This window comes from Parasteatoda tepidariorum, chromosome 6, assembly GCF_982258835.1.
Source record: "Parasteatoda tepidariorum strain Cologne lab strain chromosome 6, Ptep-v5.0, whole genome shotgun sequence".
Classification (NCBI taxonomy): Eukaryota; Metazoa; Arthropoda; class Arachnida; order Araneae; family Theridiidae; genus Parasteatoda; species Parasteatoda tepidariorum.
In genome coordinates, this window is record NC_141760.1 from 92,516,711 (window position 1) to 92,539,963 (window position 23,253).

Consider the following 23,253-nt stretch of genomic DNA (forward strand, 5'->3'; position numbering starts at 1 on the left):
CTCATTCTTTCTCCAATAATGGTTTTGGTTATTCTAAGATAAGCGGAGAATAGCTATTCATAACTTTAAAAAATAATAAAAATATTTTCTTCTAATTTTAACGTGAAATAAAATATACTATTTAGAGTGTGAATAAATTTTTGCTCATTCTTTCTCAAATAATGGTTTTGGTTATTCTAAGATAAGCGGAGAATAGCTATTCATAACTTTAAAAAATAATAAAAATATTTTCTTCTAATTTTAACGTGAAATAAAATATACTATTTAGAGTGTGTCTAAATTTTTGCTCATTCTTTCTCCAATAATGGTTTTGGTTATTCTAAGATAAGCGGAGAATAGCTATTCATAACTTTAAAAAATAATAAAAATATTTTCTTCTAATTTTAACGTGAAATAAAATATACTATTTAGAGTGTGAATAAATTTTTGCTCATTCTTTCTCAAATAATGGTTTTGGTTATTCTAAGATAAGCGGAGAATAGCTATTCATAACTTTAAAAAATAATAAAAATATTTTCTTCTAATTTTAACGTGAAATAAAATATACTATTTAGAGTGTGTCTAAATTTTTGCTCATTCTTTCTCCAATAATGGTTTTGGTTATTCTAAGATAAGCGGAGAATAGCTATTCATAACTTTAAAAAATAATAAAAATATTTTCTTCTAATTTTAACGTGAAATAAAATATACTATTTAGAGTGTGAATAAATTTTTGCTCATTCTTTCTCAAATAATGGTTTTGGTTATTCTAAGATAAGCGGAGAATAGCTATTCATAACTTTAAAAAATAATAAAAATATTTTCTTCTAATTTTAACGTGAAATAAAATATACTATTTAGAGTGTGTCTAAATTTTTGCTCATTCTTTCTCCAATAATGGTTTTGGTTATTCTAAGATAAGCGGAGAATAGCTATTCATAACTTTAAAAAATAATAAAAATATTTTCTTCTAATTTTAACGTGAAATAAAATATACTATTTAGAGTGTGAATAAATTTTTGCTCATTCTTTCTCAAATAATGGTTTTGGTTATTCTAAGATAAGCGGAGAATAGCTATTCATAACTTTAAAAAATAATAAAAATATTTTCTTCTAATTTTAACGTGAAATAAAATATACTATTTAGAGTGTGTCTAAATTTTTGCTCATTCTTTCTCCAATAATGGTTTTGGTTATTCTAAGATAAGCGGAGAATAGCTATTCATAACTTTAAAAATAATAAAAATATTTTCTTCTAATTTTAACGTGAAATAAAATATACTATTTAGAGTGTGAATAAATTTTTGCTCATTCTTTCTCAAATAATGGTTTTGGTTATTCTAAGATAAGCGGAGAATAGCTATTCATAACTTTAAAAAATAATAAAAATATTTTCTTCTAATTTTAACGTGAAATAAAATATACTATTTAGAGTGTGTCTAAATTTTTGCTCATTCTTTCTCCAATAATGGTTTTGGTTATTCTAAGATAAGCGGAGAATAGCTATTCATAACTTTAAAAAATAATAAAAATATTTTCTTCTAATTTTAACGTGAAATAAAATATACTATTTAGAGTGTGAATAAATTTTTGCTCATTCTTTCTCAAATAATGGTTTTGGTTATTCTAAGATAAGCGGTGAATAGCTATTAATAACTTTAAAAAATAATAAAAATATTTTTTTCTAATTTTAACGTTAAATAAAATATACTATTTAGAGTGTGTATAAATTTTTGCTCATTCTTTCTCAAATAATGGTTTGGGTCGTCTGATATTCTAATTCTGGTTGAATATTTGGCCAATTTAAAGAATTTAACTCAATTTTCAAAAGATTGAAGAAGAATACCAAATCATTTTGAATGGATAGAAAATTTTACTTGGTTTTTAAATTTGTAAAACTTTGCAGCAAACAATGTGCAGATCATCTTTTAAGCAATGTGGCATTTCTAATTAGTTAGATTGAACAAAAAATTATATTTTGTCTGATTCAAAAAGGGGAGATAAAATTGAATCCATTGTTATCTATAAGTTAAATATAAACATTATAAAGAAAAGCTATTGTTACTTAATGAAAACTTTTTACAACATACTTTTTTAAGTTATATGTAAAAACTACATTTTAAAGGCTTTTGATTATGTCAGAATAGTTTTCTTTTATTATGCTGGCATTTTTCTTATATATAAGACTTTTTTTTTTCAGTTGAGAGTCTGTTTTGAGAAAAAAATCTTTGTGCTAAATGTATTTTCAGTTTATAATTAACCCCTTCCCCAATTTTATTGCCATTTAGGGGCTCAGAAAGTTACCTTATTCACTAAAAATATGATATTAGTATTAAAAAATATATGGAAAAAAAATTTCTGGCGAATAAAAAAAAAAGATTTTTTGCTATTGAAAATGTTCTGCTTTTTGTTTCATTAAAACAAATCTGCACCTCTTAAGTTTTGTTTTCTTAAGAAATTATATTAATTTTTTAAAAAAATTTTATAATTATTTTAACTCTTTTTTTTTTTACTTTCATTAACCCTTTGGAGGTATACTCAACTAAATTTTAATGTTTTTAACCAAAAAAGTATTTTTAAATTTATATTATTTTCAACTTATTACACCTTACATTCATTCTTATATACATATCTGATTTACAGATTGCAAGTAGGAGTTTAAGGCGACCTATCGAACCTACATTGCTGTTAGGGTTGCAGCTTAAGAAAGATGGTAAAATTACAAACACCGTCTTAGAATCTGATTCATCTAACATAATTCATTTGACTGAAGAACTTGATAAAGCTCTCCAAGAGGTGAAGTCGCATCATTCACGGCGCATTATGAGAAGCATAAAATGATTTTTTTTTATTTGTAAGGAAATTTGTTATTTAATTTTGTAAACATTTTATTCATGTTATTAATATTTCTACCTGCATCATAATTAAAAATTGACAATATAAATAAAAAATTGAAGATAAATGAGTTTTGTTAATAATTTCCATTGAAAAAAATTTTATTACCCATTTAAGATTACTATTATTAAGGTCACTTTTTATTACTACGATAACTTTTTCTTTTACTAATAAAAGTATTATTTTTTACTATTAAAATTACTACTTTAAAGATTTTTTTAATTATTTTAATCAATTCGACAAAAAATACCGGGAGAAATTTTTTTTTCTTTTCCTTTAAGCAAATATCAAATTTCTTATCAGTTTTCCTCATAAAGCAACATATTTTTTTTTATTTTTCAATGACACTTTTAGTCTGTTTTTGTCAGAGTGAACAACTCTATGTATAACAGTGGGTTGAGTAAATGTGCAACAAACTTCTAGAGAAGTTAAGGCACATCATCAGGATTAAAATTGCTTTGGAACCCTGATCACAAGCACCCAAATAACAGTTCATAGTAGGGAAACGCCTATAATGGTGTGTGACGAGGTTTCTTTACATTGGTTTCTATGCTATTTTAATCCTGATGATGTGCTCTAACTCCCTCAGCAACAATTACGTAAACCTCTGTTGCACATAATGTTTTCAAATTTCTACATTTCGACAAAAAATAGACTAAGAATGTCATTTAAAAAAACTATCTTAGTGAGAAGAACTGATTGCTGATTTGAAATTAGCAATGTAAAAATATCCAAGATAGGTTAACAGCAAAAAAATAATAAAATGTCCTCCATATTATTCTTTCCATTTTATATAGTAAGTTGTTTTAATAATCTAACTAAAACAAGTGTTAATATATAAATCATTTTCACGAATTTGATTTTATGTTGTTAAGAATTTTTAAGAATGTTATTTTTATCCTTTTTTACTTCGTACAAATGTAAAGCAAAATCTTAAAGAATTATTATGGCTTATTGAAGTTTGTTGTAGTTTGAAATTTTATGTGTACTCCATGCACAAGACTTATCGGCTACTTTTTGATTACCTTAAAAATCGTAAATTTCATAATTATTTTTAGTTTTAAAAATTTTTATAGTTCTTATCATTTTATTATCAAGTTTAAGTCTTTCTTACATCATCAAATTTGTAGGAATTCCTTTTATTAAAAAGAAAAAAATACTTATTAACATTTGAAAAATACTTTTTATACTTAAATAAAGGTTGTAGGTTGTGAAAATAGTGGGAAAACATTTTGTTTTTTATTTACCACAGATTACTATCCATTGCTGTGTCTGTAAAATTTAACTAATTGAAAAACTTCTAGAGAATTATTCAACCAATGTTTAAACAGTATAATCTTCGTAATTAGTCTAAAATTGCAGAAAAAAATACATTTATGTACAATTTTCTACGTAACTTTTAAAAATTATCATATTTCTCCTAATTATAATTTTGATAAGATATATTTTGAGCCAAAATACACTCAAGAACGAAATCCAAAATAATTTGTAGTTTTATATTGAAGTAGTGTGAATTTTTAGTTTTTTATTGAAATAAACGATATTTGTTTGTTTCAATTTAGTTGTTGTTTGCTAGTCAGTTGTGTAATTTGGTTATAGGATTTGTTTTCAAGTAAGTTTTTGAGCTTTTTATTCTTATGTATTAGTCTTGATTTTATACTTTTGTATTTGCTTAATGTATTTTGTATTGTATTGTTTCTTCCTGGACTTTGGCAAAACCTTTGGGGTACAGAGAGAGCAATTTAGACATTTGTCGTGTTCTCTCGAAAGAAAAAATTTTGCATTTACGGCTTCCGGAGCTAGTACCCCCTGAAGACGTCAGCTTCGATTGTCGTATTTTTTCATTTTTCATTGTTTTTTTGTTTCAATTCCATTTGGAATTTCAGCTGCATATCGTGTTTTTCCACTGGAAGTATAGTTTTTAATTGCTTTAATTATTTTAAATTCTTCTCTTATTTTGTATTATTCAAAGTTTATAATTAATAAGTATTTAATTTTAATTGAAAAATAATAAATATTGAATTTCAATTTAAAAATTTTAATACTAATAAGATTAAATTTTAAGAAATTAATAACATTTAATGAAAAAGAATTTTATTTTAAAAAAATTCTTTATTAAATATTAGAAGATTCCTGGTTATGGATTTGCCTGAAATCAGATTTGCACATGGTAAATATATAAATTTAGTTAGCAAAGAAATTTTTAATTATAACATACAACCCATGCAGCAGAGATAAGTATTAATTACGTGAAAATAACGTTATAATGCCACAAGGTTAAAAGCAAAAAAACGTTCCCACCGAACGTTTTATTTACGTTTCAAGTGGTAGTCTCGAATCCGTTAAAATTTGGGTTATTTTTAACGCAAAATTGACGCTTTTTTGCCTCTAGTTTGACTATGGTGAATTTTGATACCAATCTTTGACGTTAATTTAACGAAGTTTGTTTCTTTTTTATCGTATTTTTTACGCTAATTTAACTAAGTTTTTAACGTGAATTTTCAGTTTTATAAGATCCGTCTTTTTCACCATGAATATTTACGTGTTTTTAACGCTTATTTTTATTAAAATAACGCACATTTAACGTTATTTTAACCAAAATACAAACGGATTTAATCCGTACAATTTACGTATTATTATCAATATTTTTAACCCTTATTTTGAGTTAGGTGAATTAATAAACTTTTCGCGTAAATTTAACTAAATTAATTTCAATTTTAACGTAATTTTAATTTTTTTTAACTAAGAAGGGAAGAAACCATTCCGTATTTTAATGTTTACGCTGCACTAAAAAATATAGCATTTAAACTTTTAATTCTTATCAAACTAAAACTAAAATAACGCAAAACAGCCAATATTAATGCTTTTTTTTAAGAATCCTAGAAAAAGCTTTTTGTTTTTAATCTCATACTTTTTGTAAATTTTTACAATTCAAATTATAACTCAACGAATAAGGAATGCAAATCTTACTACCTCTTCACAGCAACATACTAGTTTATTTACGAAGTTTCATGTCTCTCAGGAATTTTTAAAATTTTTCATGCCTAAAAGTTTGTAATATAAAGAATTGGTAGGAGAAAAAATTACTCAATACTTACATGATTTTCCAAACCCCTATGGAAAAAATATTTTTTTTTTAGTTCAAATTAATAATTAAGAAGTCTACTGCTCTCCTTAAATCCATGTTTCCAAATTGCTTGCTTGAAATTATCTACTCTTCTGGAATGCTTTTGGGTTCATTATTTTTTTTTTATTTTTTAGTTTTTAGCTTGAAAAATTTAACTAAAATTTACTTTAACACACACATGAAGTAAAAAAATATATATATTAACCAAATTTACCATTTGATTTGTTTACTTACAAAAATTAAAATTTTTCTAAGTCGTATGTTCGTAAAAATTACAATTTTTAATCCAGATGAGCAGTTAACTTAATAATTTTAAATACAGAAAAAAACATTAAATCAAATAAGATTTATTAAGTTTTATTTATTTTACAACTATCATACAATATACAGATTTACAATTATAACACATCGCCACAGATCTGAAATATATCTATTCATAACTTCTTCCACCCTGCTGTTAGTATCACCTCTTCACTGCAATGTACCTGGAAAACAAATAACTATTTTAGCATATGAAAAAAAAATATGCCGGACAATAATATTAAAATGTTTCAACCAACAGTAGATTTCTAAAACGAAGCAATACTGACTAGATAAAATACAGAGTTAAATAAAATGTAAAAAAAAAAAATATTAAAACTGTTTATTATTTTCATGGAATTTCTAGTAAATATATATCGATTAAGTACATCCAAATATTTAGATATAAGAAAATCTATTTTACAAATTTTACTCACATATTACACGACAAAATTACATACATATACAGCACAAATCTGAATTAGAATAGTATTTAACAATTTTTTTTATTTTTTATCCTAGCTAAATCTTACATTGAAGCCAACAGCAAGTTATAAACAAAACAAAAAATTATTTTTTGTGTGGCTCGGAGGAGAACTCCTCCAGGCTTTTAGTCTGGTGTTGTCGGCTGCTATGGTAACAAGTAAGGGCACATTTCTAATGGGGGAACAATGGAGAAATAAAGGTGTCAATTGGTTTACCCCCGCTGATCTAAAATCAAGACAAAACTATTCACAAAACACCCCTATTTGAAATGACTTTTTCTCATAACCACAGTACTTGCCACGACTTTCTGTTTATTTACTTATCATCAGAATTTTATTTTCCTCTCTCATTTTTTTCTTGCTCCTTAGCTGCAATTTTCATTCCTCTTCAGAATATTTTGCAAGAACTTTGTAGTTCAGAAACACAATTCCATTAGTTTCAGTTACGTAATTTTTAATTTCTCATTTATTAAAACAGTAAAAATACTATGCCTTTTAACACAAACAGTATCTTTAATATACAAAAGGAGTAATTTTAACAAATTCAGTAATTTATTAAACTATATATTATTTAGTTCAAGTGAAGAATTACATTTTACAATTGCCTCTGTTAAAGCTTTTTTAAACAAAAAATGGTTAATTTAAAAGTTCTTTAATTTCTGGAAAATCACTGCTAAAACTTAACACTTTACTCCAAAATACATTAGAAAGCTGTTTGGAGATTTAGAAATTCATTTCGACAACGGAATTCTTAGTAATGGTGGGGCATTAGCTTCCAGGGTGGGAAAAATAGGTTCTGTGTTCCTTGACCCTAGTGTGTTACTATCAGGTTGCTTGGGGGCAGTAAATACCTTATTTGTTTAAACCACTTTAAAAGGACAGGATAAAAAAATTTAAAAAAAAAATTTACACACAAAACACAGTTTTTGGAGAAATATTTTAATAAATATTTCTTCGAAAAATGTGATAAAATGAAAGGAACACAATGGTGTTAGTTAATTGTAGCAACATGACAGAATGTTTGGAGTAATGCAGTATAGCAATTTTGGACTATAGAAACAATTCGGAGGAACAGCTTTAAACTTAAAATTGTTTAACAAAATAATAATTTTATTCTTGGAACTAATTAGAAATTATCGTTCTTAATGCTGCATATATATATATGAGCAAAACAAAATTACCAACTTTCCACACCCTTGCAAAAAAATTAAATTAAAAATTTTTTTGAACAAGTATAGAGCAGATATATCAAAAAAAGTTTTAACTTATTTAAAGATGTGAAAACAAATATATATTTTTTTGTCAAACTGTAATTCATATAGTTTGTAGTAGTGATAATTTCCATTGCATGAACTACTTAACTTACGAGATATATAAGTTTTCTGCAATATTAGACATTTAACATAAATTTTACTTAATAGTTTTTGTTAAAATAAAAAGTTTGAACATAAGTATGCTAAATGTAAACAGTAAAATGCAAGAAATTATAATAAATTAATGAAGACTAGTCAGGCTAACTCTTTTAGAAAAAAGTAAGCATTTTTTGCAACCTTGATATACACAATGAATCGTGTTTTAAAACATTTTAATCATTAATACTTTAACACCAAATAATAAACACAAAAACATTCACTTGGTAAAAATAAGATATTTAGATAAAAGATGTTTTCAAACAGTATGAAATCAAAAATTTTTTCATTTAATGTAAGCATTATAATATAGTGCAGAAGTTATTGAAAAAAAAAACTTTATAAAAATAAAAGTGATTATTAATATTTTTTTATTGTGATGATTATTTACAAAATGCGAAGAAGCAAATAAAGTGTGTGTTTTCCCACCAACAAAATATGAGAATATCACCCATAATGTGATACTATGATACTTTATAAAAATAAAGTATCATAGACAGATATGTCATATAAATAGAAAATATCATAGGTATAGTCATAGATATAAAATCATTGATTAAAGTTAACAATATTGAAAGTTCAATTTCTCATATGCGGAATTGTAGAAAACTGCAGAAGTACACAAATAAATAAATAAATATAAACATATATACAATTGGCTTTTTTAAAAATTGAAACAAGGATAATTTGAAATCTTGTGGCAGAATGTTTTTGAGCTATCTGCGACTAAACTCTCCTCCAGCACTAATATCTAATTGCAAAATACATTTAATACAAACAAACACACATGTTGCTAATTTAAAATGGCAAATACTCTGTGTTAACAAAAAAAAAAAAAATAATACTGATTTTCTTAATTTAGCATGAAATATTTCTTTTTAATATTATGGGTGATATTCTCATATTTTGTTGGTGGGAAAACACACACTTTATTTGCTTCTTCACATTTTGCAAATAATCATAACAATAAAAAAATATTGAATATCATGAAATCCATAGTAGTAGGTAATTGCCCCCCCCCCCCCAAAAAAAAATATATGATGTAATTATGTAAATTGGACTGCTCAAAAGCGTGTTACACTTTGAAATTACGTTGTAATAAATAATATCGTATAAAAAATATTAGATTTAAAAACTAAGGAGAAATCAACATCTATAACTTCCAAAAATTAGATAGAATTTCAAAAAAATAAATAGATAGCCTTAAAAAAATAGATACTCAAATGCACGATTCGAGTTTTCCATATTGTTTAAATATATCAAGATGGTTAAGAACCAAATGAAAATCAGTATCAATAACTGCCGAAAATATCATCGAAACGTTACGTCGATTTATGATATCAGTGAAAATTGAGTGTGCCAAAAACTGATTATCAAAATGCATGATTCAAATATTGCATGTTCAAATATTTCTGTAAAAAAGAAATGTAATATTTTCTTCTTTTCAAGAGAAAAATCCATAGCTGCAAACCTCTAGTTATAAAAATGCTGATGATAGACAAGAAAAATGCAGAAGGTTCGCAACTGCATACTAATTACTAATAAATTTATTTTTAAAAAAATACTCCCCTTTTTTTTAAAACAAGAAAAGGTAAAAAAAATTTTTAAAAATTTTGACCAGCTACTTGAAGGTACTATATTAATTTATTAATTCTTGATTAAAGGGAAATATATAAAATTTTAAGACACATTAAAATTAGTTTAATTACACTATAATAGTATGCACTATATATAAACTCAATGGAAATTATGGAGAAAGAATTACATCAAAAAAATTTTTTTTTGCAAAGATCCTTTAGTAGCACCTTTTGCTTTAACTAAAAATTCTTTCAAAACAATGTATTTCTTCTTTAGACTTAATTATTAAAAGTTTTTCGAGCAGACTGCTCATCAGACATTGATGAGCAGAATTGAGTCCTAGTTTTTTTACCACAGAAAACAACCTTTCGCATTCAGCATTGCTGTGGGGTATAGTCAATACAGTCTGACTTAAACAAAATACTAGCTATCGGGCGACCGGGTAAAATGCAGAAGATCTTATCTTCTGAGCGTAAAAGCAGAAAAAAATAGCTAAAATAAGTAAATATGCGGATAGCTTCTGCAAAATGCAGAAGGGTTGGCAGCTATGAAAATCTCTATGCAAGAACTATGTAAAATTCTGCAACAATGTCGCCGTGCCGTTGCGATTCTGCCACGGAGATTTGAAATACTAAGCAATTTGTATAAATCTTAATTCCCCGAGAATTTCCAATTGATGTTCTTAATTCCTTTTATAATTCATTTGAATGTTTGGTTTGAGTAGCCTCAGCCTTTAAATGATTCATCATGTATGATCGCTGAAGAATTCATAAAAGCAAAATAGAAGTTTCAGAATTTGTTTAAACTTATCAAAGACTATGAATAAAAAGACTAATTTAATGCAGATAAAGCACATATTTTTTAAGTGCCAGTGAAATAAAACATTGGAACAGCAAATATAGTGGAGGTAAAAACAGTAACAGTTTACCATTCTACTTGATACTAACGGTGAATCTTACACCAGAAACTTTTATTATAAATATAGTGCAAATGCTGATGATTGTGCATCAAATCATTAGGATTCTACAGTACATGTAAAATATATTTACAATATATGATAATTCATTTTAAGAGACAAGTTTTTGAGTACTTTTATTTGTTGTTATTGAAGCATGGGCAGCCTATGTAAACAATTTTTAATTACTATTTTTAATATCAGTAAAAGTTATTTGAAATAATTTTTAACAGTTGATTTGTTCATGTTTATAATTTCAAGAAATTTTTTTTACCCATTTTTAAGTACAAGAAAAAAGGAAACAATTCAAATACAGTTATTTCTTTAGACATACTTAATTCAGGAACCTTCAAATGAGACTTGATGGAGCTTCATACTCAAAGCCAGATCCTTTCCAAAGACCTTCCTCAGAAGTACATCAATAGATTATGAAAAAGAAAATTCATTCAGTTAATATGTTTAAAAACATAGAAATTATTCAAACATATTTTGTTTTGTTTATACGGGCATATTTATTATTCAGAACTAGCGAGGTAAGGAGTAATGGTTTGGCAGAATGTTAGCTAAAAAAATGGTGAAATGCAGAATATATTTCTATAGCAATATTTTTTTTTAAAAAAAAATTCATTAATAAATATTTTTTACGAATAAATAAGCTTATTTATAATTGGAAATTACTCCATGCTTATCTATATTAGTGGAATGGGCTAAAGGGAATACAAAAAATTAAACAAGAAATACTTATAAAAAAACTAAAGTTATAAAGTAAAATAGAAAGAAAAAAAAATATCATAATTGTTACAACAAAGCTTCTATGCTAAGAATAATATTTTCTGCAAAGCAGTATCCATAAAGCAACATTAACTAAAATATAATCTATTAGAAATATGTTATTAAAATGCTGTGTTACTAACAAAAACAAAAGATTATATACAAATGTAAAACAGAAAAATCTATTTTAATTCTCAAAATAAAATTTTAAAGCTTTACATCTCAGCTTTCCAATTATCATATTTTCCAGATAAGAATAAAGTCATTAGAAACTTTCTTAATTACTGTGTCATACACTTAATAAAAACAAAGTTTTTTAGAAATGTAAAAAGCTAAGTAAAAACCAAGACAAAAATTGTTTAAAAGAAAAATCTAGCAATAAAAATTTCAATTGAACTTTTTCACCTATAAGGGGTCTGTCTACGTTTTTCTGAGAGGTACCTATTTTGTGAAAATTTAGATATAATTTGTGAAAAATTAAAAACTATATTAAAAAATCAACACAAAAATATGGATTTATCGTTTCTTAAGGAATACGAAAATAAAATTATAAGAAAAAGTATTTTGTGAAACTGTTTTTCCTAAAGTTGATTTTGTGAAGGTACCGCTAAACGGTAGTAAATTCGGCCTAGACAGACCCCTGCCTAGGCATGTTTTTAGAATACAGTAACTATAAAAGAATTAAAAAAGTTTTAAACAGCAATGTAAATTTAAATAAAAGCTTGAATAAGAATAATTCTAAAGATAATTTAATATTGAAAATTAGTGCAATTATTTTCCTTATCGTGTTAGCTGATAAATTTCAAAAACTGTTTCAAAAATAAGAAGAAAAATTTCCAGTAAATGTTCAACTGGGTGATTTTTTATTATTTTTTTTTAAAGATATCATGTTGCAAAATAAATAGTCAAAAGACTATTTTGTCCATGTGAGATTTTCTCTTGCAATAGCTTGTTAAGACGATACTTCCACGACATTTTGGCTGAAGAACCATCTGCTATACTCTTGTAAAATTTATACCAATCAAGCGTGTTTAACCCTCGGTTCTTTAAAAAGGTAAAGTTAAAAGAAACTGCCATGAATCACAACTGCTACTACTCAACTGTTTTAAAAATGCAACAACTAATAGTTTTTATACTTTATAAGACAATAGTAGGTAAGTAGATAAGACAGCTCAAATTAATAACAATATGACAGGACTGTTTCACACATAAAACTTGTCTCGTCTTATTTGCTAATAAAAATACCATCTCGTACTGAGTAGGCAAAACAGAAATAAAAATGCCCGTATCATGATCTGCCGGTGAATAATCACTATATCTTCTAAGCAACTTCCATGCAGCAACCAGGAGGAACTAAAAAAAATTAACGGACGGAGATCAACTTGAAGAGTATAACTCGTAGCTACATTTTGCACACCTTTACATATTCTTTTAAAAAGTTAGCAGTTGGCATAACTGCTCACAATACAGAAGTAACCCTAATAGGGGATTAAAAGTTTAATGAGTATTTCTATGTTGTTACCTATGGCTAAATATTCATAAACTTCCAGCGATCCACGAAAAATTAAATATCTCAGAATGGGAATAACTCAAAGAATATAAGTTGTAGCAACCCTCAGGAAAACTTCTACTACATACTTCTTTTTAAATTTTTGCAAAGTACAAAATCTTATTATTATTTTTTTTTTTTTTTTGCTTCAACATTTTTAGTTGGCACAAACTAGTTCAAATAGGGAAACATCCCCTTTTATTTGATTCATTAAATCAGGGGATAAATGAACAACGGCAGAATAATCGGCATGTGTTGGCAACTTCTGGTATCGGAGAAACTGAAAGAAAGAAAAAAAATCACAGAAAGGGACCAACTCTAAAGATATAACTTGTAACCATCTGGCAAACATTTATGTTTTTTTTGTTTTTTTTTTAAACTTCAAGTTTATATCTATTTGGTAGCTTGGCTATAGTAGTTTGTGCGACAGATTAAGATACGGAAATATCCCCTAAAATTAGTGAAACTGAAAAATTTACATTATAAATCTAGCTAAAATTCTTTTCTACTCTGGAAAATTTGTTTATCATCACCTGTGGCAGAATAATCAACAAGTCTTGGTAACTTCCAGTGGCTATCATCACACTGAAAACAAAACATGGGTAGAAACTAAGGGTATATCTTGTAGCCACTACCCCCTGGCAAACCTCTACATGTTTTCTTTTTTAAATGTATGCAAGTTTGAAATCAACAATAGTAGGTACAGTACAACAAATCACAGATGGAAAATATCCCCTCTACTCATATTTTTGTGTGTGAAGTCAACCATGATTAATAACATTTAAGTATTATCTTCAGAATAATGCTTATAATTGTTACTTTTTGTTAATTGTTATTTATTACAGCAACAAAATTTGCCAGGTGAATAAAATAATGCAGCATTAATTTAATAATTTTGATAATTAAAGCTTTAAAACGGAAATTTTCTTTACAAAAGATCGCAACTAGTTTAACTTATTTCAGATTAATATTCCTTCATTAAGCTTAGGTGCCATCAGAATACTTTTAAAATATTCATGATTTTATTAAAAATATCTCAACTGCATAACAATCGTATATAAGGGTCTGTATTTCATCTCTTTACATTTTATGCTCAGTAAATGAGAATCAACAAATTCTCTTGCTTTTTTCCGAAATCGTTACGTTTTGTCATAGTTTGTTAAACTTCGCAAATGATAGGCTTAGAATATTTGTGTTTATTTCAAGCAGAATTAACTACAATAATTTACTTTCTTTGATAGTGAAGCATTATAATGAATTAACATTCTAAATAGTAAAAATTAAAGTAAGGAATAAAAGAACTTACCATTGAATTCGGCGTATGTAAATACACTCGCACTGTCTTGGCTGACCGCCCTCTTATAACCCTAAACTTTGGCGATCAGCTGAAATGGGTGATTGCCAAACGAAATCTATCGCCAACTGCTTGGATGCCCGCCTTTTGAACGTGATTGAAAATGGCGACAATGTTTGAGCTGGACGCACTCGGAATGATTAAGCAATGAAACGAATTCGCTAGGTAAGTCATATTTTTAATTGTAAATTTACTATATTATCTCCAATGTTCTTTCGAATGCTAAGAGCTGCACCATTTGCTCAATTAATTCAAAATGCCTTGGATATTTTTACTTGCTACCCATATATTGCAACTACTGAAATCAGTTATTTTGCATCTATAGTTTCCTGTCATATCATAAACAAAATTATTTTTCAAAGCCATTTTCTAGATTTGATTGAGCTGGATTTTATATTTTGTCATCATGAAAATTTTATTTACAGGTAATTCTTATTAATTAAAGATTTATAATATAAGTGTATGTTTTAAAAGCATTATATTTTAAAAAATCATGAGATTTTGTTAATATTAAGAGATCATACTAAATTTCCTGAAAATGCAAAGATTTAGAATTTAAATTACATAGTTTGTTTTCCTTTATGTGTAAAATTTATGTATTTTTGAAAATCATAAACCAAAAGAAAAAATTTTCATTTATCAAAGTTTTTCCATGTTTCCAGAAATCTTTAGTTAGATTGTCTAAAATTAGCAACGCAGTTTAGTAATGAAATTTTTTAAATTTAAATGATGAGTTGATTTACGTTTATTTCAGAGACATAATACAAAGAGATTTTTTTTCTAGAAAATATATTAATTAAATTTTATTTTGATAGGAAGCTTTTGTATTGAATTTTCTTCATAACAGGGGAGAGTTCTTAAATCATATTCAAAATAGTTTTGTTTCAATTTTATTATAAACTTATGTTAAAAAGAAATTCTAAATATGAATCTGTAAAGAAACAGAAAAATTCTTATTTTGAATTTTAGATAATATTTATCATTTTCGTTCACAATTACTGCTGTTATTATTCTTTTAGATTGTCTAAACTATTACATAAATTATGAGCATGCATACTATAATCAAGAAATTTTATTCTATATGTATCACATTTATGTGTATCGCATATAAAATTATTATATTTCTTTAGAATATAACTCATATTAACAAATTAATAACAATTTAAATTAACTTATTTAGATTTTAATTTGAAATTAAATTTTTCATTTACTACAAACTATTTATATTTTTTTCTATCTATAATTTTTATTTTCTCAAAATTCCAAGATTTTTTACAGTTAATGTTTAAGTCAAAAACTACTATGTAAACCAAACCTTGCTTATTTCTTCTGTACTTCTGTCCCCTTTACTCTTTTTACTAAGGGATTCCATGGTGACATATTTAACTGTTTTCTTAAATGTTTAACCTTATTGAGATATTGATGTTGTCGCAGATGAATGTATTAGCAAAGATGGCATTCATTAAAACTGACAGGGCAATATTCAGTCTGTGAAGAATGCATGACTAAGTTGGTAAAAAGAAAGTGTATGTATACACGACTTTATGTTTACTTATATATATGTTAACTAGATTCATGAAAACATTGTACTCTTGTCTTGACATTTAAGCCTGATCACCACAACTCAGCCCATTCAAACAAGAGAGAGTAGTCAAAGAACTGCATCAGACTTAGCACTTTGATGCTGTAAGGAAAAATATTCAGTAGAAAGTGTTTTTTTCCCTGATATTCTTCTTTGTACTACTTTACACAATGGAGAAAAATGTTTAGAGGCAATAGAATGTTATGAGTTAATTTAAGTACTAATTCTCACAACGGTTGTGGTTCTGCCCCTGAGGGACAGAGGGAAGATCGCTAAGAACATTGCCCCTGAATTATAAATACTCTTTCACTTTAAATATATTTGGTATATACAAAATAACATTATACAAAACTAAGTTGAGAGATTACTGTAATAAAAATTTGTCTATTGCACAGAGATTCATCTAATTTTATTCTTTTTTTAGCTTAAATGACAGACAGATTAAGAGGAGCCAATACGAGTATTTCAGTTAGTATCAGTAGTTAGTACTATTGCTACCAGTATAATGTTTTTTATTTTGATTATTCAACTAATTGTATATTAACTGTGGCATTTTAAGTGTTTTAGTTTTTTTTCTTCAACTATATTGTTGTAGTATTCTGTTTGCAAATTAAAATTTTAATAAAATAATAAAAGTCAAAATAAATATCTTTTAATGTTTATCAGTATTTGTCTTTAATCAAATGTAGGTTAAGAAAAAGTCAATGTTTTGCTGGTTATTATCTTCCTCTATTATTATTAAACAATAAATTTATTAATATATTTTTTATATTAATTATTTTAAAAATTATTTATTCTATTTGCTTTATCAATTTTAGAAATTTATTATTTTAGCATTCAATCTCTAAAAATGGTGAAAGATTTTAAAAGTATTTAAATCTTACCTCTTAATAAATGAATTATCATGCATAAGTATTCAACATGGTTGATTTTTACTTATAAAACTTTCAAAGTAATGTAAGGTCTCTTTTTTCTCCCTAAATGACATATGGGCTAAAGAAGAAAACAGAAAAAAAAGCAATGAAAAGTTTATAAACTTTTATTATTAAACCATATTTTTGTTAATATTGGTTTGATGCTGTGGTTATTTTTTAAAGATTTGTATTTTCCCCTTTAAGGTTAACATAGTTCTTGTATCAGAAAGTTAGTTGTTTATGTTATTTTTTAAAAAATTTCTTATTTCAGCCATCAGTCTGTTACTGTCTGATCGGAAAAACCAGAATTAAGTTTGCAAGTTGTGTGGTATAAGAGGCAGTCTAAAAGAAATATGAGGTTTGTTTTTTAATATTTGATTCTATTTAAATTTTACTTGCTGATTTAGTAGTATTAGCATAATTCATAACACAAATATTTATCATGTTTTCAAATAAACTACAGTTACATAGTTTGGGCATAGTTATCCAGTAGCACAGTTTATTACTAGCAGTTTAGATGTAGAAACCATTATTTATTTCTCTTGAAACCATTATTTATTTATTTCTTAATTTATACTTTAACAATACAAAGTTGAAAAGAAGCCCCTTTTTTTCTCTTTTGAATAAAAGGTTAAATTAATAGTATGTTACACCCTAAACTTAAAGTTACCAATAAGAAGTTATCAACTTTCCTTGATTTAGCAAGTTGAAGCAAGCCAGTCATTGGCAATTTTTTTATTTTTTTTATTCTAAAATTAGAACTGAAAAATCAAGTATTTCTTTCCTTATCAATGAGCAAGAAAAGTATTTTTAGAATATAATTTTGCAAAAAAGAAATTAATTGCTTTTGTATTTTTCAGCTATTTTATTGCTTCAACTCTTTATTTATTCTGTTTTTTAAATTAAAAATCAACTGAGGATGCAGATTACAACAGTTTTGGCTATACCAATCATTTCAATTAATGTTATTATAATGCTTTTTTAAATTTGCTGTTGTGTTTTTGTCAGAGTGTTGTGTTTTGTAAAGTTTTGAAAAATTCTTGGAATTAATCATGGACTTGGTAATTTAAAATGTAGATTTTATTATATTGCTAGTTTTTGAAATTTGGATTACATGTGCTAAAGTTTTTATGCTTACATACTTCATTATTTGTTTGATGATGCAAGAATAACATTACTACTATAAATGATATTTTTAAATTAATATTAAAATTTTGAATAATATTAAGGGTTCATGAATCAATAATCGAAAAGAACAAGTTCTGTTGTATCACAATTTGTGCTTCATGTTTTGTTTATCCAGTTGCAATGCTTTTAGTTTTCTTCCAGGTTGTTATGATCATCAGTTATTGTGATGCATCCTTAAATGTAGAGAGAAGGCTCCTTTTGACTGAATTTTCAACCATGCTGGCCTGAGAATTATTACGATTTCCAGGTCAGTGCTTGTTGAAATTCCAGTTTTGATCCGTCGTGTCCAGTTTTCTGTCAAATCAACATTAAGAAGGAAGTTATGATATTGAATAAGTATAAATTTTAATTTGTTTTAAAGATATATTTAATCTTGGTTTGTTTACGGAGTTAATATATTACGTTGTACTATATTTTATATTAACCTTATCTATTATTAATATTTATAGTTTTATATAAAGAAAATTCTATTAAAAATATATGTATATATAATTTATATGTATTTTAATATCTTACATAATTATTAACAGGGTTGGCAAGATTTTGCCGCAGGTGGAAAAAACCATGGTAAATACCGGTAAAAACCGTCCTGGCAAAAACAGGTTTTTGCCAAGCAAATTGGCAAAAAGTGGCAAAAACCCTATATTCTCCATGATGAGAGGACAAAAACACATTTTTTTTACAAAATTATTCCTAAAATTGAAATATATACTATAAATATAAATAAATACAGAAAAATTAACAAAATTATTATTAAATCATAATTAAATGATAATGTAATAATATATCATTTTAGTAGTTTAAAACATTATTGATTGGAAAATTTGTGATTATTCTCTTTTTTCCAGTGAAATGAACTTATTTTAAATTAATATAACTATAATTTAAAGCATAAAATATCTATCAACATGTGTAGTTAATTATTGTACAAATAATAATTTTTTATAATAAATAATAATATTATACAAATAATAATATTTATTTATTTGTAAAAAAACATTTATTTTAGGATTCCAAAATGAAAAGAGATCAAAAACTTTCAATCTTTTAAAAATTATTACCCTTATATTAATTATTAATATGTTAAAAATAATTTTTTCATTTAATGTATCAAAATTGTTATTCATTATGATTGATTTAAATTTGTTTCAAGTATTTTGTAATAATATTTAATCAGCAATTTAGATAATTTGGTTTTTGCCGGTTTTTACCAGGTTTTTGCCACTGTCCTGGCAAAAACCCCTTTTTGCCGGCAAAAACTCCAACCCTGATTATTAATATGGTATCTCATCAAATTTTGTTTCATTATTGTCGCATCATTATTTTTTACACATTTTTTGTGGTTAAAAGTCCAAATTATTTTTTGTTGTAGTGAGTAAAACAATTAATTGCAAGAAATATGAAGAATTTCAATGTACTTTTACTATGTCTTATTGCCTTTATTAAATTTTACATACATTAAAGTTTTAGATTTTGTGTTTACGTTTTTTATTATTTGTAAGATTCTACTTATTAAACATTTCTGTAAATGACATTTTTAAATCTAATATTATAGTTCAGAATAATATGGAGAGACTAGTATAGAATTTGAATAGTTGAGAAGAAGCACAAGTAAGTAGCAATTGTATCACAAATTGTAATTTGTGCGTCTTCGTGTTTTGCATATCTAGATTTGTTGCAAGTTGAGACTTTCTTTTTATCAACTAATCAGGTGTATCCTTTAAAAGCTCCTTCAGCATGTCTTTGTCTTAAATGGGAGTGATGAAATTGCTTGTTATGACCATAATTTGTCGGAATAGAAATACCTACTGGAATACATGCTGTCAAAGACTTGTGTTGATGCTGAGTAAGTATAAGTGTCACATTTCTTGCCTAAATAATTGTTAGTGTGACAATTTCACTTGCTAGTCATTTATTGTTGCTGCCTCTCTGCATAAATCTAAAATTGGTATGCACCTCCGACATATTTTATATTTGTATATATTTTAATCTCTTACATTATAATTAATTAGGTATCTTTTTCATTGCATTATATCTATGTGGGGTAAAGCAATTTTTTGTGCTTCTAATTATTATATTGGATATAGTTACTTATAATAGTATGAAAATATTCATATTTGAATTAGTTACTTGTGTATATTGAATATTATTTGAAAGGAAATATGAATGACTAATAAGTTATACTTTAATAATACACGGTTGGGAAGAAATCAGTTTTTTTTTTCCTCTTTTGAAGGTTAAATTAGTATATTACACCCTAAATTTAAAGTTACCATTAATAAGTTATCAATTTTCTTTGTATAAATATCTTCAAATGGTATAAAAAATTGTTTTACATTTTATTATATTGCTACTTTTTAAAATTTAGATTACATGTGTTAAAGTTTTCTGTTTACATACTTCATTACTTGTTTAATGATGCTATGATTACATTACTACTATAAATAATACTTTTAAATTAATATTAAGAGCTCATTAATTTTAATAATTGAAAAAGCACAAGTTGTGTTTCATGTTTTGTATATGCAGTTGCAATGCTAATAGTTTTGTTCCAGGTTGTTATGATCATCAGTTAATGTGATGCATCCTTAAATGTAGAAAAAAAGGCTCTTTCATCCACTGAATTTTTAACTACTCTGACCTGAGAATTATCAGAATTGCCAGGTCAGTGCTTGTTGAAATTCCAGTTTTGATTCTTCAAAAATTCTGGGTACTCCAAATCAACATTATGAAGGAAGTGGAAATATTGATTTAGTATACATTTAAATTAGTTTTAAAGATATATTTAATAATGCATGGGTTATTTACAGAATTTATATATTATATAGTAGTATATTTTATATTGACTCTATATTAATTTGATTGAGTTAAGAAAATTTATTCAGGGTTATCTTTATAAATATAATGCTTTTAATTTTTTTTTTTTTACAGATTATTACAATTTTCAGGAATCTTTTCATGAGTGGAATTTTAGAACTTAAGTGACTTTTTTGTAAGCTGTACTGTGATCGTTTCCTTCTAATTAGAAGAATCTGTTTGCTTCACTATTTATAAAAATTTATGCTAGGCTGTAATTAAAGTGTAGAAAATTTAACAATTACTATGATTTTTCATGAACATTATCAATTAGCTCAATATCAATATTATCAGTATCAATATTTTAATATGAAATGCAAATGCATACTAACAATGTACCACAAATTATTTTATAAATAATATATATGTGTGTGTGTGTGTGTGTGTATCTCTTTCCATAATGATTGAACGAAAGTTCTAAAATATTTATTAAAAAAATTTATCAGGGCCATGAAATTCAGCTAATTATGGAGCAAAAAACCAGGGTTGGGAATTTTTAACTTAATTTTTTCAGTGGTAAAATATTTTAGGCAATTAATTAAAGTTGTTTTATTAGACTATTTAAAAAGTATTTCATAAAAACGTTTTCTACCATTAATATTTTAATAAAAAGTAAGAAATTTCCCTTTTTCCTATACATTATGTTAACAAGTCTACTTACAAATATAAATGTATTGGAAGCATATGTATAGGAGTGAGTTATGCTGGCTCTTTGCTCCTCAGTTCTATACATAAAAATGCTGTTCTTCAGAATTATATAATGTCCTTTTTCCAGGGTAGGTATATAGTTCAATTACTTATAAATTAAAGATATCTTGTTTTATTTTTCTCTTGACATAATGAAAGTTTTAATATTAAAGAACATGGAAATTCTTATGAAACTTTTAGGCATAACACAATATACTTATAAATAATGCAGTATTGGATAAATGCATTTATTACTTTAAAAAAAAAAATTAAAAAAATATCGAATCCCTGAAAGAACCGATTCAGGTTTTTTCAAGGAATGGGTTTTTCCAATTTCGTCTGATTTTGTCTTCATTTCTTTAAATTTTTGTAGTTTAGTCTTGCTGCATAAATAAATACCATAAATTTTATTCCTAACCAAGCCATTAATAATAATTATTTAAACATTTCATTATCTATGTCATTAGTCACAAGTAACAATACTATTTTAAAGGAGAGTAAAAAAGTCCAATTACCTTTGTAGGATTTACCTATTCTGTTTTAAAATAGAATTATAAAAAAAAACTGCTAAATGTTTTAACAAAGAATTAAATTATTTATTTTAATTCAAATAAAGTTTTTTACTTGGTTGTTGTTAATTTACGTCGCACTAGAGCTGCACAATGGGCTATTGGCGACGGTCGGGAAACATCCCGGAGGATGATCCAAAGACATGCCATCACAATTTTGATCCTCTGCGGAAGGGATGGCACCCCGCTTCGGTAGCCCGACGACCTGCGCGCGAAGTCGAGCACTTTACGGTAGCACAGTTTAGCGAGGACCAATACCGCACACCCTCGGTCCCTACGCAGACTGATCCAAGTGGTCACCCACCCGCACACTGACCGTAGCCAGTGATGCTTGACTTCGGTGATCTGCTGGGAACCGTGTCTTAACGTCCACTGCGGGACGGTAAAAATTTTAATAATATTACAAAATAGCATACAATGCCTTTTATGTAGAGTTTCATTAGAATGAATTTATTTGTAAATATTAGTTAGAATATTAGACTTAGAATATTTTCACATCCTACGAAAAATATAAATATTAAGGAATAAAAGTTCAAATTATATTATCAATGTTTGAATTTCCTTATGGGTGTAATATTCTAATTTAAAAAAAATTGTTCATTTAAAATTAAATTTTACATTACAACCGAAATTTATTGTAACAAAAAGTTTAGGACCAGATATCAAATTCGTAGAAGTATGCTCCGAAATGCTATTGAAATATGGGAAATGTTGCAACAAGTTTTTACGGATTCGTTATCGAACTAATGAATGAACAACCGGTATAATAATTAACGTTGTAATGATACACTCAAGAGCCAAAACATTATGACCACCTCTTAATAACGAGTTGGCTCACCTTTAGCCCGTAACACAGTTGCAACCCGCCTTGGCATGGATGCCACAAGTCCTTGGTAGATGGCCGGAGACAGATTGTACCAGATGTTTAAGCAACGGTCACACAAATCCGAGATATTGCGACTCAGTGGTCTTTGAACTCTGAGCTGCCGTTTCATGACATCCCAAATGTGTTCTATCGGATTGAGATCCGGTGAGATAAGTGGCCAGGACATTAA

The 23,253-nt window shown here is 26.3% G+C and overlaps 2 protein-coding genes and 1 long non-coding RNA gene across 3 annotated transcripts in view; 2 read left to right on the forward strand and 1 right to left on the reverse strand.

The window, feature by feature from the left end:
* Nucleotides 1-2,941, forward strand: part of LOC107449908 (COMM domain-containing protein 2) — a 9,226-nt gene extending 6,285 nt beyond the window's left edge. The window contains exon 5 of the mRNA XM_016065583.5: nucleotides 2,623-2,941. Within this exon, the coding sequence (XP_015921069.3) occupies nucleotides 2,623-2,820 (198 nt within the window). The 3' untranslated portion in view covers nucleotides 2,821-2,941. The remainder of the gene's footprint in view (nucleotides 1-2,622) is intronic.
* Nucleotides 2,942-6,342: 3,401 nt separating this feature from the next.
* LOC147808213 (uncharacterized) lies at nucleotides 6,343-14,376 on the reverse strand. The gene is made up of 2 exons (XR_015434789.1): nucleotides 11,063-14,376; nucleotides 6,343-6,486 (listed from the first exon to the last, which is right to left on the reverse strand). It is a non-coding gene; the product is annotated as an uncharacterized LOC147808213 (long non-coding RNA).
* Nucleotides 14,377-14,537: 161 nt separating this feature from the next.
* Nucleotides 14,538-18,276, forward strand: LOC147808214 (uncharacterized). The gene is made up of 3 exons (XM_087166175.1): nucleotides 14,538-14,827; nucleotides 16,409-16,452; nucleotides 17,170-18,276. The coding sequence occupies exons 1-3, from the start codon at nucleotides 14,610-14,612 to the stop codon at nucleotides 17,208-17,210; spliced, it is 303 nt and encodes a 100-aa protein (XP_087022301.1). The 5' UTR covers nucleotides 14,538-14,609; the 3' UTR covers nucleotides 17,211-18,276.
* Nucleotides 18,277-23,253: the final 4,977 nt, after the last annotated feature.

Coding starts and splice junctions, on each gene's coding strand:
- LOC147808214 (XM_087166175.1), top strand. CDS start 14,610: ATGTTCTTTCGAATGCTAAGAGCTGCACCATTTGCTCAATTAATTCAA. Junction 14,828..16,408: donor CATGAAAATTTTATTTACAG/GTAATTCTTATT, acceptor TTCTTTTTTTAG/CTTAAATGACAGACAGATTA. Junction 16,453..17,169: donor GAGCCAATACGAGTATTTCA/GTTAGTATCAGT, acceptor TTCTTATTTCAG/CCATCAGTCTGTTACTGTCT.